At 43.3% G+C, this 17,500-nt stretch overlaps 1 protein-coding gene across 1 annotated transcript in view; it reads right to left on the bottom strand.

The window, feature by feature from the left end:
- Window positions 1-9,889: 9,889 nt before the first annotated feature.
- Window positions 9,890-17,500, bottom strand: part of LOC112237549 (multidrug and toxin extrusion protein 1-like) — a 54,728-nt gene continuing 47,117 nt past the window's right edge. The window contains exons 13-17 of the mRNA XM_042309808.1: window positions 17,438-17,500; window positions 14,592-14,724; window positions 14,403-14,497; window positions 13,968-14,034; window positions 9,890-10,445 (exon numbers count right to left, since the gene is read on the bottom strand). The exon at window positions 17,438-17,500 is cut by the window's right edge and continues 7 nt beyond it. Coding sequence (XP_042165742.1) covers window positions 10,195-10,445; window positions 13,968-14,034; window positions 14,403-14,497; window positions 14,592-14,724; window positions 17,438-17,500 — 609 coding nt within the window. The 3' untranslated portion in view covers window positions 9,890-10,194. The remainder of the gene's footprint in view (window positions 10,446-13,967; window positions 14,035-14,402; window positions 14,498-14,591; window positions 14,725-17,437) is intronic.

A 17,500-nucleotide genomic window follows, 5' to 3' on the forward strand; every position in this document is an offset into this window, starting at 1 on the left:
AGGAGGATATTGTCGAATTTCTATTTCATTTTTTAAATGTTTTATTTATTTAACCAGGTAAGACCAAGTTCTCATTTACAACTGTGACCTGGCCAAGATAAAGAAAAGCAGTTAAACACATACAACAACACAGAGTTATACATGGAATGAACAAAACATAGTCAATAATAGAGTAGAAAAAAACAAACAAAGTCTATATACAGTGAGTGCAAATGAGGTAAGATAAGGAGTTAAGGCAATAAATAGGCCATGGTGGTGAAGTAATCACAATATAGCAATTAAACACTGGAATGGTAGATGTGCAAAGATGGATGTGCAAGTAGAGATACTGTGGTGCAAAGGAGAATAATAAATAAATACAGTTTGGGGATGGGGTAGATAGATGGGCTATGAACAGGTGCAGTGATCTGTGAGCTGCTCTGACAGCTGGTTCTTAAAGCTAGTGAGGAGATGGGAATCTCCAGCTTCAGTGATTTTTGCAGTTCGTTCCAGTCAGTGGCAGCAGAGAACTGGAAGGAAAGCGACAAAAGGAGGACTTGGCTTTGACCAGCGAGATATACCTGCTGGAGCGCGTGCTGCGAGTGGGTGCTGCTATGGTGACCAGCGAGCTGAGATAGGGCGGGGATTTACCTTGTAGATAACCTGTAGCCAGTGGGTTTGGCTACGAGTATGAAGCGAGGGCCAGCCAACGGGCGTATAGGTCGCAGTGGTGAGTAGTGTATGGGGCTTTGGTGGCAAAACGGATGGCACTGTCTGGACCATCAGTTTGCTGAGTAGTGTTGGAGGCCATTTTATAGATGGCATCGCCGAAGTCAAGTTGGTAGGATGGTCAGTTTTTACGGAGTATGTTTGGCAGCATGGTGAAGGCTTTGTTGCGAAATAGGAAGCCGATTCTAGATGTAATTTTTTGATTGGAGATGCTTTTCACGTTCATGTTTTTAAGGAGGTAATTAATTTAAGGGTCCTGCCTGTTTCTAAGACACAATGCCTCTTTTCTGCAATCCCCAAACCAAACAAAGATGCTATGATGATAGAAAATTGGAGAACAATCACATGAATGAATAATGATGGAAAGCTGCTTGTATCCATCTTTATAGAAAGACTGAGAAAATGTCTTGACCAAATCATTGATGAAACCCAGTCTGGTTTTATGAGGCATTCATATATGTAATAATATTCAACTCGTATTGGACTTGATAGACGACAATAGGCACATTATGGAAGATAGCTTCATGTTATTTGTAGACTTTTTACAAGGCTCTTTTTGAGACTCAGATTTTTGTGGTTTTGGTCAATATTTTCAAAGTGTAATTAAGACACTTTGACAGTAATAGTAACAGCTCTGTTAAATTATCCTATGGAACTTCAGAGATTCAACATTAGACGCATAATAAAACAAGAATGCCCAATTTCTCCTTTCTTATTGGACACACAAGTTATTGCACTTCATATCAGCAAGGATAGTTTTAGGGATATTCAGAGACAAGAGAAAGAGATCAAATGTTGACAATTGGCTGACCACATCACCATTTAAAAAAAAGATCATAATGAAGTCAGGGAAGTGAGTGTATTAATGCCTTCTCACATGTTTCAGATTTATCTCTGAATATTAGGTAGGACATGTGAATTATTTGCATTGGAAAGATGTGACTTAAACTCAGTATGTAATATCCCTGTAGAAGATGTGATCACATATCTTGGTATTACAGTTAGCAAAGATCAGCAATAAAGGGCCTCCATAATTTAATATCAGCCATTTTAGCTCCTGACAGAGGAACAAGACAAGGGAGTTTTAAAAATTAAAAAATTTAAATAATTCTCTCCTATTGTTGAGGAAATTGGAAAGAGATTTAACTCCTGGTATGAGATATTTTATCAATCTGAAGGTCCAGATTAGTTTATACCTCTCTTGTCTTGTTCCTCTGTCAGAAACTAAAATGGTTGATATTAAATTATGGAGGAAAAAACCGACTTACATATATTTTTTTAACGGTAATATGTAGCACCCAAAGTGAGGGAGGAGGGTTGAATGCTCTGGATTGTAAAACCTCTAATGTAGTATTTCAGATTAAACTATTCCAACAGATTGGTGGTCTAGAAGTCTTACTCAAATGCAATTTTGATGTGGGTAAAATCCCTATTAAGCTTGCTAACTTTCATAAACATTGTTCTTCTAACTTGGAATCTCATGTACAAACACAATTTTTCCCCACATAGATATACAATCTGGATTAATAAAGACATACAATACAAAAACACGTTCTTGTTTTTCCACAACTGGTTTGACAAGAACATTATTTGGGTTAAACAATTATTGAATAATGACGGACAACTATATGATTACCCAGAACAACACCATGTTACATTCAGTCCTGAGGAGTTTAAAATGGTTGGTAGAGCTGTCCCTAAAGTTGTTGTTAGAGCTGTCCCTAAAGGTGTTGTTAGAGCTGTCCCTAAAGGTGTTGTTAGAGGTGTCCCTAAAGGTGTTGTTAGAGCTGTCCCTAAAGATGTTGTTAGAGCTGTCCCTAAAGATGTTGTTGTCCCTAAAGGTGTTGCTAGAGCTGTCCCTAAAGGTGCTGTTAGAGCTGTACCTAAAGGTGCTGTTAGAGCTGTCCCTAAAGGTGTTGTTGTCCCTAAAGGTGTTGTTAGAGCTGTCCCTAAAGGTGTTTTTGTCCCTAAAGGTGTTGTTAGACCTGTCCATAAAGGTGATGTTGTCCCTAAAGGTGTTGTCCCTAAAGGTTTTGTTAGAGCTGTCCCTAAAGGTGTTGTTAGAGCTGTCCTTAAAGGTGTTGTTAGAGCTGTCCCTAAAGGTGTTGTTAGAGCTGTCCCTAAAGGTGTTGTTAGAGGTGTCCCTAAAGGTGTTGTTAGAGCTGTCCCTAAAGATGTTGTTGTCCCTAAAGGTGTTGCTAGAGCTGTCCCTAAAGGTGCTGTTAGAGCTGTACCTAAAGGTGTTGTTAGAGCTGTCCCTAAAGGTGTTGTTAGAGCTGTCCCTAAAGGTGTTGTTAGAGCTGTCAATAAAGGTGATGTTAGAGATGTCAATAAAGGTGATGTTAGAGCTGTCAATAAAGGTGTTGTTAGAGCTGTCCCTAAAGGTGTTGTTAGAGCTGTCCCTAAAGGTGTTGTTAGAGCTGTCAATAAAGGTGTTGTTAGAGCTGTCCCTAAAGGTGTTGTTAGAGTTGTCCTTAAAGGTGTTGTCCCTAAAGGTGTTGTTAGAGCTGTCCCTAAAGGTCCTGTTAGAGCTGTCCCTAAAGGGGCTGTTAGAGCTGTCCCTAAAGGTGTTGTTGTCCCTAAAGGTGTTGTTAGAGCTGTCCCTAAAGGTGTTTTTGTCCCTAAAGGTGTTGTTAGACCTGTCCATAAAGGTGATGTTGTCCCTAAAGGTGTTGTCCCTAAAGGTTTTGTTAGAGCTGTCCCTAAAGGTGTTGTTAGAGCTGTCCTTAAAGGTGTTGTTAGAGCTGTCCCTAAAGGTGTTGTTAGAGCTGTCCCTAAAGGTGTTGTTAGAGGTGTCCCTAAAGGTGTTGTTAGAGCTGTCCCTAAAGATGTTGTTGTCCCTAAAGGTGTTGCTAGAGCTGTCCCTAAAGGTGCTGTTAGAGCTGTACCTAAAGGTGTTGTTAGAGCTGTCCCTAAAGGTGTTGTTAGAGCTGTCCCTAAAGGTGTTGTTAGAGCTCTCAATAAAGGTGATGTTAGAGATGTCAATAAAGGTGATGTCAGAGCTGTCAATAAAGGTGTTGTTAGAGCTGTCCCTAAAGGTGTTGTTAGAGCTGTCCCTAAAGGTGTTGTTAGAGCTGTCAATAAAGGTGTTGTTAGAGCTGTCCCTAAAGGTGTTGTTAGAGTTGTCCCTAAAGGTGTTGTTAGAGCTGTCCCTAAAGGTGTTGTTAGAACTGTCCCTAAAGGTGTTGTTAGAGCTGTCCCTAAAGGTGTTGTTAGAGCTGTCCCTAAAGGTGTTGTCCCTAAAGGTGTTGTTAGAGCTGTCCCTAAAGGTCCTGTTAGAGCTGTCCCTAAAGGGGCTGTTAGAGCTGTCCCTAAAGGTGTTGTTGTCCCTAAAGGTGTTGTTAGAGCTGTCCCTAAAGGTGTTTTTGTCCCTAAAGGTGTTGTTAGAGCTGTCCCTAAAGGTGTTGTTAGACCTGTCCATAAAGGTGTTGTTGTCCCTAAAGGTGTTGTCCCTAAAGGTTTTGTTAGAGCTGTCCCTAAAGGTGTTGTTAGAGCTGTCCCTAAAGGTGTTGCTAGAGCTGTCCCTAAAGGTGTTGCTAGAGCTGTCCCTAAAGGTGTCATTAGAGCTGTCCCTAATGGTGTTGTTAGAGCTGTCCCTAAAGATGTTGTTAGAGCTGTCCCTAAAGGTGTTGTTGTCCCTAAAGGTGTTGTCCCTAAAGGTGTTGTTAGAGCTGTCCCTAAAGGTCCTGTTAGAGCTGTCCCTAAAGGGGCTGTTAGAGCTGTCCCTAAAGGTGTTGTTGTCCCTAAAGGTGTTGTTAGAGCTGTCCCTAAAGGTGTTTTTGTCCCTAAAGGTGTTGTTAGAGCTGTCCCTAAAGGTGTTGTTAGACCTGTCCATAAAGGTGTTGTTGTCCCTAAAGGTGTTGTCCCTAAAGGTTTTGTTAGAGCTGTCCCTAAAGGTGTTGTTAGAGCTGTCCCTAAAGGTGTTGCTAGAGCTGTCCCTAAAGGTGTTGCTAGAGCTGTCCCTAAAGGTGTCATTAGAGCTGTCCCTAATGGTGTTGTTAGAGCTGTCCCTAAAGATGTTGTTAGAGCTGTCCCTAAAGGTGTTGTTGTCCCTAAAGGTGTTGTTAGAGCTGTCCCTAAAGGTGTTTTTGTCCCTAAAGGTGTTGTTAGAGCTGTCCCTAAAGGTGTTGCTAGAGCTGTCCCTAAAGGTGTTGTTAGAGCTGTCCCTAAAGGTGCTGTTAGAGCTGTCCCTAAGGGTGTTGTTAGAACTGTCAATAAAGGTGATGTTAGAGCTGTCAATAAAGGTGTTGTTAGAGCTGTCCCTAAAGGTGCTGTTAGAGCTGTCCCTAAAGGTGTTGTTAGAGCTGTCCCTAAAGGTGTTGTTAGAGCTGTCCCTAAAGGTGTTGCTAGAGCTGTCCCTAAAGGTGTTGTTAGAGCTGTCCCTAAAGGTGTTGTTAGAGCTGTCCCTAAAGGTGTTGTTAGAGCTGTCCCTAAAGGTGTTGTTAGAGTTGTCCCTAAAGGTGTTGTTAGAGCTGTCCCTAAAGGTGCTGTTAGAGCTGTCCCTAAAGGTGTTGTTAGAGCTGTCCCTAAAGGTTTTGTTAGAGCTGTCCCTAAAGGTGTTGTTAGAGCTGTCCCTAAAGGTGTTGTTGTCCCTAAAGGTGTTGTTAGAGCTGTCCCTAAAGGTGTTTTTGTCCCTAAAGGTGATGTTAGAGCTGTCCCTAAAGGTGTTGTTAGAGCTGTCCCTAAAGGTGTTGTTAGAGCTGTCCCTAAAGGTGTTGTTAGAGATGTCCCTAAAGGTGTTGCTAGAGCTGTCCCTAAAGGTGTTGCTCGAGCTGTCCCTAAAGGTGTTGCTAGAGCTGTCCCTGAAGGTGTTGTTAGAGCTGTCCCTAAAGGTGTTTTTAGAGCTGTCCCTAAAGGTATTGTTGTCCCTAAAGGTGTTGTCCCTAAAGGTGTTGTTAGAGCTGTCCCTAAAGGTGTTGTTAGTGCTGTCCCTAAAGGTGTTGTTAGAGCTGTCACTAAAGGTGTTGTTAGAGCTGTCCCCAAAGGTGTTTTAGAGCTGTCCCTAAAGGTGTTGTTGTCCCTAAAGGTGTTGTTAGAGCTGTCCCTAAAGGTGTTGCTAGAGCTGTCCCTAAAGGTGTTGTTAGAGATGTCCCTAAAGGTGTTGTTAGTGCTGTCCCTAAAGGTGTTGTTAGAGCTGTCACTAAAGGTGTTGTTAGAGCTGTCCCCAAAGGTGTTTTAGAGCTGTCCCTAAAGGTGTTGTTGTCCCTAAAGGTGTTGTTAGAGCTGTCCCTAAAGGTGTTTTTTGTCCCCAAAGGTGTTGTTAGAGCTGTCCCTAAAGGTGTTGTTAGAGTTGTTAGAGCTGTCCCTAAAAGTGTTGTTAGAGCTGTCCCTAAAGGTGTTGCTAGAGCTGTCCCTAAAGGTGTTGTTAGAGCTGTCCCTAAAGGTGTTGTTAGAGCTGTACCTAAAGGTCCTGTTAGAGCTGTCCCTAAAGGTGCTGTTAGAGCTGTCCCTAAAGGTGCTATTCTTCTCTTGGGTGAATATAACAATACTCCTGTGCAACTGTTGAGGATTTTGTAGCCTCAATACAACTAGAAGGAATTGACATTTTAAACTATAAATGTAATAACATGTATATAAGGAAACTATGTCAATATGTTACTATTCCCACTGCTAAAATGTACTGGAATACAGCCCTAGGACAAGGTAACTGGAACAATGCTTCGTTGTTGTCTGGTAAATATTGTATCTAATAAGGTGACAGAATTATCATACAAACTCATTAATAGAATCTACCCTGTAAAGACCTTTATCATACACAGATTCTAATTAGCTGTTGATAACAAATGTGTATTTTGTGGTTGTGACCCAGAGACTCTTGACCATTTATTTTGGGACTGTTCTTATGTCAGAAGATTTTGAAGTGAGTTAGAAGATTAATGTTAATCTGAGTCTCTGATATTCTGTTTTATTTTGATATGGAAGTGAGTTTTGAAGTGAGTTAGAAGAGTAATGTTAATCTGAGTCTCTGATATTCTGTTTTATTTTGATATGGACCCTGATTTAAAACTTTCGTTGTTCATTTGTTTATCTTTCAGGGCAAATTCTTCATCCATAAAATGAAGCTGTCGGAGTACAAACCCCTCTTCACCTTGTTGAAGACAGAATTTGAATATTATTTTGAAATTATCAGTAAGTGTGACATTTTGACAAATTGAAAATGTATCTCGATATGTAATACACCCGTCTGTTCGGATTATGTACTCTTGTTTGTATATTTCTGTTTTGTATTTGTTTTGTTCATAATAATGCACAACACACACATGCTTATGCTAGGAACATTAGCATCCTATAAACCCATGCTAGGGACTAGCATCCTATAAACCCATGCTAGGGACTAGCATCCTATAAACCCATGCTAGGAACGTTAGCATCCTGTAAACCCATGCTAGGGACTAGCATCCTATAAACCCATGCTAGGAACATTAGCATCCTATAAACCCATGCTAGGGACTAGCGTCCTATAAACCCATACTAGGGACTAGCATCCTATAAACCCATGCTAGGGGACGAGCAACCTATAAACCCATGCTAGGGACTAGCGTCCTATAAACCCATGCTAGGGACTAGCATCCTATAAACCCATGCTAGGGACTAGCATCCTATAAACCCATGCTAGGGACTAGCGTCCTATGAACCCATGCTAGGGACTAGCATCCTATAAACCCATGCTAGGGACTAGCATCCTATAAACCCATGCTAGGGACTAGCATCCTATAAACCCATGCTAGGAACATTAGCATCCTATAAACCCATGCTAGGAACATTAGCATCCTATAAACCCATGCTAGGAACATTAGCATCCTATAAACCCATGCTAGGAACATTAGCATCCTATAAACCCATGCTAGGAACATTAGCATCCTATAAACCCATGCTAGGGACTAGCATCCTATAAACCCATGCTAGGGACTAGCATCCTATAAACCCATGCTAGGGACTAGCGTCCTATAAACCCATGCTAGGGACTAGTGTCCTATAAACCCATGCTAGGGACTAGCGTCCTATAAACCCATACTAGGGACTAGCATCTTATAAACCCATGCTAGGGACTAGCATCCTATAAACCCATGCTAGGGTCTAGCATCCTATAAACCCGTGCTAGGGACTAGCATCCTATAAACCCATGCTAGGGACTAGCATCCTATAAACCCATGCTAGGGACTAGCATCCTATAAACCCATGCTAGGGATTTTCAGCATTGTATACCCATGCCAGTGAAACAAGAAGAGCACAGCACAGTTTATGCAGATTTAATTTAATGATGACAGAACGTGAAAAGCAGAATAGGGAACCAGCTCCACTTCAAAACACAACAGGCTTGTTGTTATTAGTAGCCACCAGAAAAACATCTCCTTAAAAAAGAGCTTTGTTACCGAACACATATCTCCTTATCTAATTAAGAGCATTGTTTCCACGACCTTCTCAAGACAGCGGAAGACATTCCGACATGCCCTGCAATGCTAACAGTGTTAATAACCTTCAAGGGATGACCAACCCTGAACCTGTTCCCAGTGGGCAAAACTGGTCACAATGGTCAGGTTGTATACCGGGAAGTTTCGCTAACGTCTTTTTACCAACCAGAAACATACATCTGTCTGTAATCTGATAACAACCAAAATCCTTCCCATCCTGATCTTGTCAAGATATGTCTAACTGGTAACAGAGACCAGGGTTGTCATCTGGCTATACAAAGTCTTATCCAGTTAATAACCAGTAAATTACATTATTAAGACGACATAATGTGCCAAATGTTGCCTTCTGGGTTAGTGATCATTCCCTTCTATTGTCCATGATTAAATGTCCACAGCAGTGAACCCTTTGGGTCATACAGTAACTCCTGTATGGCTGTGTGAGTACCATCTTTGGTTTAAATACATATGGCTCATGTACTGTATATGTGGTTGACTGTAACCTCCTGTATATGTGGTTGACTGTAACCTCCTGTATATGTGGTTGTGAGTAACCTCCTGTATATGTGGCTGTGGGTAACCTCCTGTACTGTATATGTGGCTGTGGGTAACCTCCTGTATTGTAAATGTGACTGTGGTAACCTCCTGCACTGTATGTGTGGCTGTGGGTAATCCCCTGTACTGTGGGTAACCTCCTGTACTATATATGTGGCTGCAGGTAACCTCCTGTACTGTGGGTAACCTCCTGTACTGCATATGTGGCTGTGGGTAACCTTCTGTACTGTATATGTGGCTGTGGGAAAGGTCCTGTACTATATATGTGGTTGTGTGTAACCTCCTGTATATGTGGTTGACTGTAACTCACTGTACTGTATATGTGGTTGACTGTAATCTCCTGTATATGTGGTTGACTGTAACCTCCTGTATATGTGGCTGTGAGTAACCTCCTGTATTGTATATGTGGCTATGGGTAACCTCATGCACTGTATATGTGGCTGTGGTAACCTCTTGTACTGTATATGTGGCTGTGGTAACCTCCTGTACTGTATATGTGGCTGTGGGTAATCTCCTGTACTGTGGATAACCTCCTGTACTGTATATGTGGCTGTGGGTAACCTCCTGTACTGTATATGTGGCTGTGGTAACCTCCTGTACTGTGGGTAACCTCCTGTATATGTGGTTGACTGTAACCCCCCTGTACTGTATATGTGGCTGTGGGTAACCTCCTGTACTGTATATGTGGCTGTGGGTAATCTCCTGTACCTGTACTGTGGGTAACCTCCTGTACTGTATATGTGGCTGTGGGTAACCTCCTGTAAGTGTATATGTGGTTGTGTGTAACCTCCTGTACTGTATATGTGGCTGTGTGTAACCTCCTGTATATGTGGCTGACTGTAACCCCTGTACTGTATATGTGGTTGACTGTAAACTGCTGTATCTGTGGCTGTGAGTAACCTCCTTTACTGTATATGTGGCTGTGGTAACCTCCTGTACTGTATATGTGGCTGTGGTAACCTCCTGTACTGTATATGTGGCTGTAACCTAACTGTATGTACTGTATATGTGGTATATGTGGTAACCTCCTGTACTGTATATGTGGCTGTAGTAACCTCCTGTACTGTATATGTGGCTGTGGTATATGTGGCTGTGGTAACCTCCTGTACTGTATATGTGGCTGTGGTAACCTCCTGTACTGTATATGTGGCTGTGGTAACCTCCTGTACTGTATATGTGGCTGTGGTAACCTCCTGTACTGTATATGTGGCTGTAGTAACCTCCTGTACTGTATATGTGGCTGTAGTAACCTCCTGTACTGTATATGTGGCTGTAGAAACCTCCTGTACTGTATATGTGGCTGTAGTAACCTCCTGTACTGTATATGTGGCTGTGGTAGCCTCCTGTACTGTGGGTAACCTCCTGTACTGTATGTGGCTGTGGTAACCTCCTGTACTGTATATGTGGCTGTAGTAACCTCCTGTACTGTATATGTGGCTGTAGTAACCTCCTGTACTGTATATGTGGCTGTAATAACCTCCTGTACTGTATATGTGGCTGTGGGTAATCTCTTTGGCTCAGTTTATCCGAGCAGCAGGCTGGTGAGCAGTTCACTGAGGATGATTCCAGCGGTGAGGATGAGGAACATGAGGATGACAACTAGCCCACGTCGAAGCACCAGCTGTCTGACAGTCAACCTCACCGTACTGACCACCGGCCCCGCCTCAGCCTCCAACTCCTCCCCGCCTTCCCCCCTGTCCCCACCCAGCCCCTCCACGTCCGTCTTTCCCTCCCCAGGGCTCTCGTCGCTGGGTGGGACCGCCTCCGACCAGCCTGGAGGGTTACACACCATGTAAAGTTACACACCATGTAAAGACATAGGGCTGCTGTAAAAAAAAAAAAAACAAGCATGGCAAAGCTTTCAGAGCTCTATATGTCAAATGTCATACTGTATATGTAATCATGGAACTTGGAATATATGGAACCGTGGGATTTACAATATATGGAACCGTAAAACTTGGTATATATGGAACCGTAAAACTTGGTATATATGGAACCGTAAAACTTGGTATATATGGAACCGTAAAACTTGGTATATATGGAACCGTGGGATTTAGAATATATGGAACCGTGGGATGTAGAATATATGGAACCGTGAGATTTAGAATATATGGAACTGTAAAACTTGGAATATATGGAACCGTGGGATTTAGAATATATGGAACCTTAAAACTTGGAATATATGGCACTGTGGGATTTAGAATATATGGAACCGTGAGATTTAGAATATATGGAACCGTAAAACTTGGTATATATGGAACCGTGGTATTTACAATATATGGAACCGTGGGATTTAGAATATATGGAACCGTGGGATTTAGAATATATAGAACCGTGGGATTTAGAATATATGAAACCGTGGGATTTAGAATATATGGAACCGTGGGATTTAGAATATATGGAACCGTGGGATTTAGAATATATGGAACCGTGGGATTTAGAATATATGGAACCATGAAACTTGGAATATATGGCACTGTGGGATTTAGAATATATGGAACCGTAAAACTTGGAAAATATGGAACCGTGGGATTTAGAATATATGGAACCGTGGGATTTAGAATATATGGAACCATACATTTTGGAATATATGGAACCGTGGGATTCATAATATATGGAACCGTGGGATTTGGAATATATGGAACCTTGGAATTTAGAATATATGGAACCGTGGGATGTAGAATATATGGAACAGTGAGATTTAGAATATATGGAACTGTAAAACTTGGAATATATGGAACTGTGGGATTTAGAATATTTGGAACCGTGAGATTTAGAATATATGGAACTGTGGGATTTAGAATATATGGAACTGTAAAACTTGAAATATATGGAACCGTAAAACTTGGTATATATGGAACCGTGGGATTTAGAATATATGGAACCGTAAAACTTGGAATATATGGCACTGTGGGATTTAGAATATATGGAACCGTGGGATTTAGAATATATGGAACCATGAAACTTGGAATATATGGCACCGTGGGATTTAGAATATATGGAACCATGAAACTTGGAATATATGGCACTGTGGGATTTAGAATATATGGAACCGTAAAACTTGGTATATATGGAACTGTGAGATTTAGAATATATGGAACCATGGGATTTACAATATATGGAACCGTAAAACTTGGTATATATGGAACCGTGGGATTTAGAATATATGGAACCGTAATACTTGGTATATATGGAACCGTGAGATTTAGAATATATGGAACCGTAAAACTTGGTATATATGGAACCGTGGTATTTACAATATATGGAACCGTAAAACTTGGTATATATGGAACCGTGAGATTTAGAATATATGGAACCGTAAAACTTGAAATATATGGCACTGTGGGATTTGGAATATATGGAACCGTAAAACTTGGTATATATGGAACCGTGAGATTTAGAATATATGGAACCGTGGGATTTACAATATATGGAACCGTAAAACTTGGTATATATGGAACCGTGGGATTTAGAATATATGGAACCGTGGGATTTACAATATATGGAACCGTGAGATTTACAATATATGGAACCGTAAAACTTGGTATATATGGAACCGTGGGATTTAGAATATATGGAACCGTGGTATTTAGAATATATGGAACCGTGGGATTTAGAATATATGGAACCATGAAACTTGGAATATATGACACTGTGGGATTTAGAATATATGGAACCATGAAACCTGGAATATATGGCACTGTGGGATTTAGAATATATGGAACCGTAAAACTTGGTATATATGGAACTGTGAGATTTAGAATATATGGAACCATGGGATTTACAATATATGGAACCGTAAAACTTGGTATATATGGAACCGTGGGATTTAGAATATATGGAACCATGGGATTTACAATATATGGAACCGTAAAACTTGGTATATATGGAACCGTGGGATTTAGAATATATGGAACCGTGAGATTTAGAATATATGGAACCGTAAAACTTGGTATATATGGAACCGTGGTATTTACAATATATGGAACCGTGGGATTTAGAATATATGGAACCGTGGGATTTAGAATATATAGAACCGTGGGATTTAGAATATATGAAACCGTGGGATTTAGAATATATGGAACCGTGGGATTTAGAATATATGGAACCGTGGGATTTAGAATATATGGAACCGTGGGATTTAGAATATATGGAACCATGAAACTTGGAATATATGGCACTGTGGGATTTAGAATATATGGAACCGTAAAACTTGGAAAATATGGAACCGTGGGATTTAGAATATATGGAACCGTGGGATTTAGAATATATGGAACCATACATTTTGGAATATATGGAACCATACATTTTGGAATATATGGAACCGTGGGATTCATAATATATGGAACCGTGGGATTTAGAATATATGGAACCGTGGAATTTAGAATATATGGAACCGTGGGATGTAGAATATATGGAACCGTGAGATTTAGAATATATGGAACTGTAAAACTTGGAATATATGGAACCGTGGGATTTAGAATATATGGAACCTTAAAATTGGGAATATTTGGAACTGTGGGATTTAGAATATATGGAACCGTGAGATTTAGAATATATGGAACTGTGGGATTTAGAATATATGGAACCGTAAAACTTGGAATATATGGAACCGTAAAACTTGGAATATATGGAACCGTGGGATTTAGAATATATGGAACCGTGAGATTTAGAATATATGGAACCATAAAACTTGGAATATATGGAACCGTGGGATTTAGAATATATGGAACCCTGAGATTTAGAATATATGGAACTGTGGCATTTAGAATATATGGAACTGTAAAACTTGGAATATATGGAACTGTGGGATTTAGAACATATGGAAACGTGGGATTTAGAATATATGGAACCTTGCGATTTAGAATATAAAGGAACCGTAAAATTTGAAATATATGGAACCGTGGGATTTAGAATATATGGAACCGTGGGATGTAGAATATATGGAACCGTGGGATTTAGAATATATGGAACCGTGGGATTTAGAATGTATGGAACCGTGGGATGTATATGGAACCATGGGATTTAGAATATATGGAACCGTGGGATTTAGAATATATGGAACCGTGGGATTTAGAATATATGGAACCGTGGGATTTAGAATATGTGGAACCGTGGGATTTAGAATATATGGAACCATGGGATTTAGAATATATGGAACCGTGGGATTTAGAATATATGGAACCGTGGGATTTAGAATATGTGGAACCGTGGGATTTAGAATATATGGAACCGTGGGATTTAGAATAAATGGAACCATGGGATTTAGAATATATGGAACTGCTGGAATGTTACCTCTCTTCTCCAGTCCAAACTGCTCTTCTTTCCTTTCAGGGAGCTGGACTCCTGCCCTCACCAGAGCCTAACAACACACACATGTTGGTTTTACTATCCCTTTGGGAACCTAACAAATGATTCCCATTCAAAATACTATTTTCCTTAACCCCAACCCTTAACCTAACACTACAATTGCATTGTTCCTTGTGGGGTCTGGTGAAATGTCCCCACTTGTGAAAATTTTCAAAGTTTTACTATCCTTGTGGGTACCAGAAAACATCCCCCCACCACCACACACACACACACACACACACACACACACACACACACACACACACACACACACACACACACACACACACACAGAGAGAGAGAGAGCAGGGCCTGACGAAACAAATCAGCTATTAGAGGCAACTAGTGAGGTTAAAACACAGGACATAAATAGTGACTGACCTCTTGACTGGCTTTTTTCCAGTCCAGTTTACACAGCAGAACAACCAAGAACAAGGACTGGATTAACACACAGGTGAACAGGCCTATCCACAAACCTGAGAGAAAGAGAGAGAGAGGGTATATTACCATGTTGTCTCTCCTCTACTCACCTCTGATATATTACCATGCTGTTATTTATCCTCTACTCACCGATGATGCCCATCTTGTTAGGGAACATGAGGGAGACTCCGATGGGGAAGCCAATGAAGTAGTAGCCCACCAGATTACACAACGCTCCAATCTTCTGCTTTCCTGCTCCACGCACGACACCGCCCATCACGCCCTGTCACGACAAACACATTACGCCCTGTCATGACACCGCCCATTATGCCCTGTCACGACAAACACATTACGCCCTGTCACGACAAACACCTTACGCCCTGTCATGACACTGCCCATTATGCCCTGTCACGACAAACACATTACGCCCTGTCACGACAAACACATTACGCCCTGTCACGACACCGCCCATTATGCCCTGTCACGACACACACATTACGCCCTGTCACGATACACACATCACGCCCTGTCACGATACACACATCACGCCCTGTCATGACACACACACATCACGCCCTGTCACGACACACACATCACGCCCTGTCACGACACACACATCACGCCCTGTCATGACACACACATTACGCCCTGTCGCGACACACACATCACACCGTCACGACACACACATCACGCCCTGTCACGATACACACATCACGCCCTGTCACGACACACACATTACGCCCTGTCACGACACACGCATCACTCCCTGTCACGCCACTGCCCATCACGCCCTGTCACGACACACACATCACACCCTGTCATGACACCGCCATCACGCCCTGTCACGATACACACATCACGCCCTGTCCCTGTCATGACACACACATCACGCCCTGTCATGACACACATCACTCCCTGTCATGACACCGCCATCACGCCCTGTCACGATACACACATCACGCCCTGTCATGACACACACACATCACGCCCTGTCACGACACACACATCATGCCCTGTCACGACACACACATCACGGCCTGTCATGACACACATTACGCCCTGTCGCGACACACACATCACACCGTCACGACACACACATCACGCCCTGTCATGATACACACATCACGCCCTGTCACGACACACACATTACGCCCTGTCACGACACACGCATCACTCCCTGTCATGCCACTGCCCATCACGCCCTGTCACGACACACACATCACGCCCTGTCACGACACACACATCACGGCCTGTCATGACACACACATTACGCCCTGTCGCGACACACACATCACACCGTCACGACACACACATCACGCCCTGTCACGATACACACATCACGCCCTGTCACGACACACACATTATGCCCTGTCACGACACACGCATCACTCCCTGTCACGCCACTGCCCATCACGCCCTGTCACGACACACACATCACGTCCTATCCACACGACACACATCACGCCCTGTCACGACACACACATCACGCCCTGTCACGACACTGCCCATCACGCCCTGTCACGACACACACATTATGCCCTGTCACGACACACACATCACGCCCTGTCACGACACACACATTACGCCCTGTCACGACACACACATCATGCCCTGTCACAACACACACATCACGCCCTGTCACGACACTGCCCATCATGCCCTGTCACGGCACACACACATTACGCCCTGTCACGACACACACACATTACGCCCTGTCACAAAACCACCCATCACGCCCTGTCACGACACACACATCACGCCCTGTCACGACACACACATTACGCCCTGTCACGACACACGCATCACTCCCTGTCACGCCACTGCCCATCACGCCCTGTCACGACACACACATCACACCCTGTCACGACACACACACATTACGCCCTGTCACGACACCACCCTTCACGCCCTGTCACGACACACACATCACGTCCTATCACAACACACATCACGCCCTGTCACGACACACACATCACGCCCTGTCACGACACTGCCCATCACACCCTGTCACGACACACACATCACACCCTGTCACGACACACACACATTACGCCCTGTCACGACACCACCCTTCACGCCCTGTCACGACACACACATCACGCCGTCACGACACACACATCACGCCCTGTCACGACACACACATCACACCCTGTCACGACACACACATTACGCCCTGTCACGCCACACACATTACGCCCTGTCACAACACACGCATCACTTCCTGTCACGCCACTGCCCATCACGCCCTGTCACGACACACACATCACGTCCTATCACGACACACATCAAGCCCTGTCACGACACACACATCACGCCCTGTCACGACACACACATCACGCACTGTCACGACACTGCCCATCACGCCCTGTCACGACACACACATCACGCCCTGTCACGACACACATCACGCCCTGTCACGACACACACATCACGCCCTGTCACGACGACACACATCACGCCCTGTCACGACACACACATCACGCCCAGTCACGACACTGCCCATCATGCCCTGTCACGACACACACACATCACGCCCTGTCACGACACACACACATCACGCCCTGTCACGACACACACACATTACGCCCTGTCACGGCACACACATTACGCCCTGTCATGACACACACATCACTCTCTGTCATGACACCGCCATCACGCCCTGTCACGACACTGCCCATCACGCCCTGTCACGACACACACACATTACGCCCTGTCACGACACACACATCACGCCCTGTCACGACACACACATCACGCCCTGTCACGACACACATCACGCCTCTCACGAAACACATTATGCCCTGTCACGACACACACATCCCGCCCTGTCACGACACACACATCACGCCCTGTCACGACACACACATCACGTCCTCTCACGAAACACATTATGCCCTGTCACGACACACACATCCCGCCCTGTCACGACACACACATCACGCCCTGTCACACACACATTACGCCCTGTCACACACACACACACAGTGTAATCTCACCACGAAGGTGTCTGCCAGATGGAAGAAGCCATACAGGATCATGATGTCAGCCACCCTCTTCAC

Source organism: Oncorhynchus tshawytscha, linkage group LG30 (assembly GCF_018296145.1).
Source record: "Oncorhynchus tshawytscha isolate Ot180627B linkage group LG30, Otsh_v2.0, whole genome shotgun sequence".
NCBI lineage: Eukaryota > Metazoa > Chordata > Actinopteri > Salmoniformes > Salmonidae > Oncorhynchus > Oncorhynchus tshawytscha.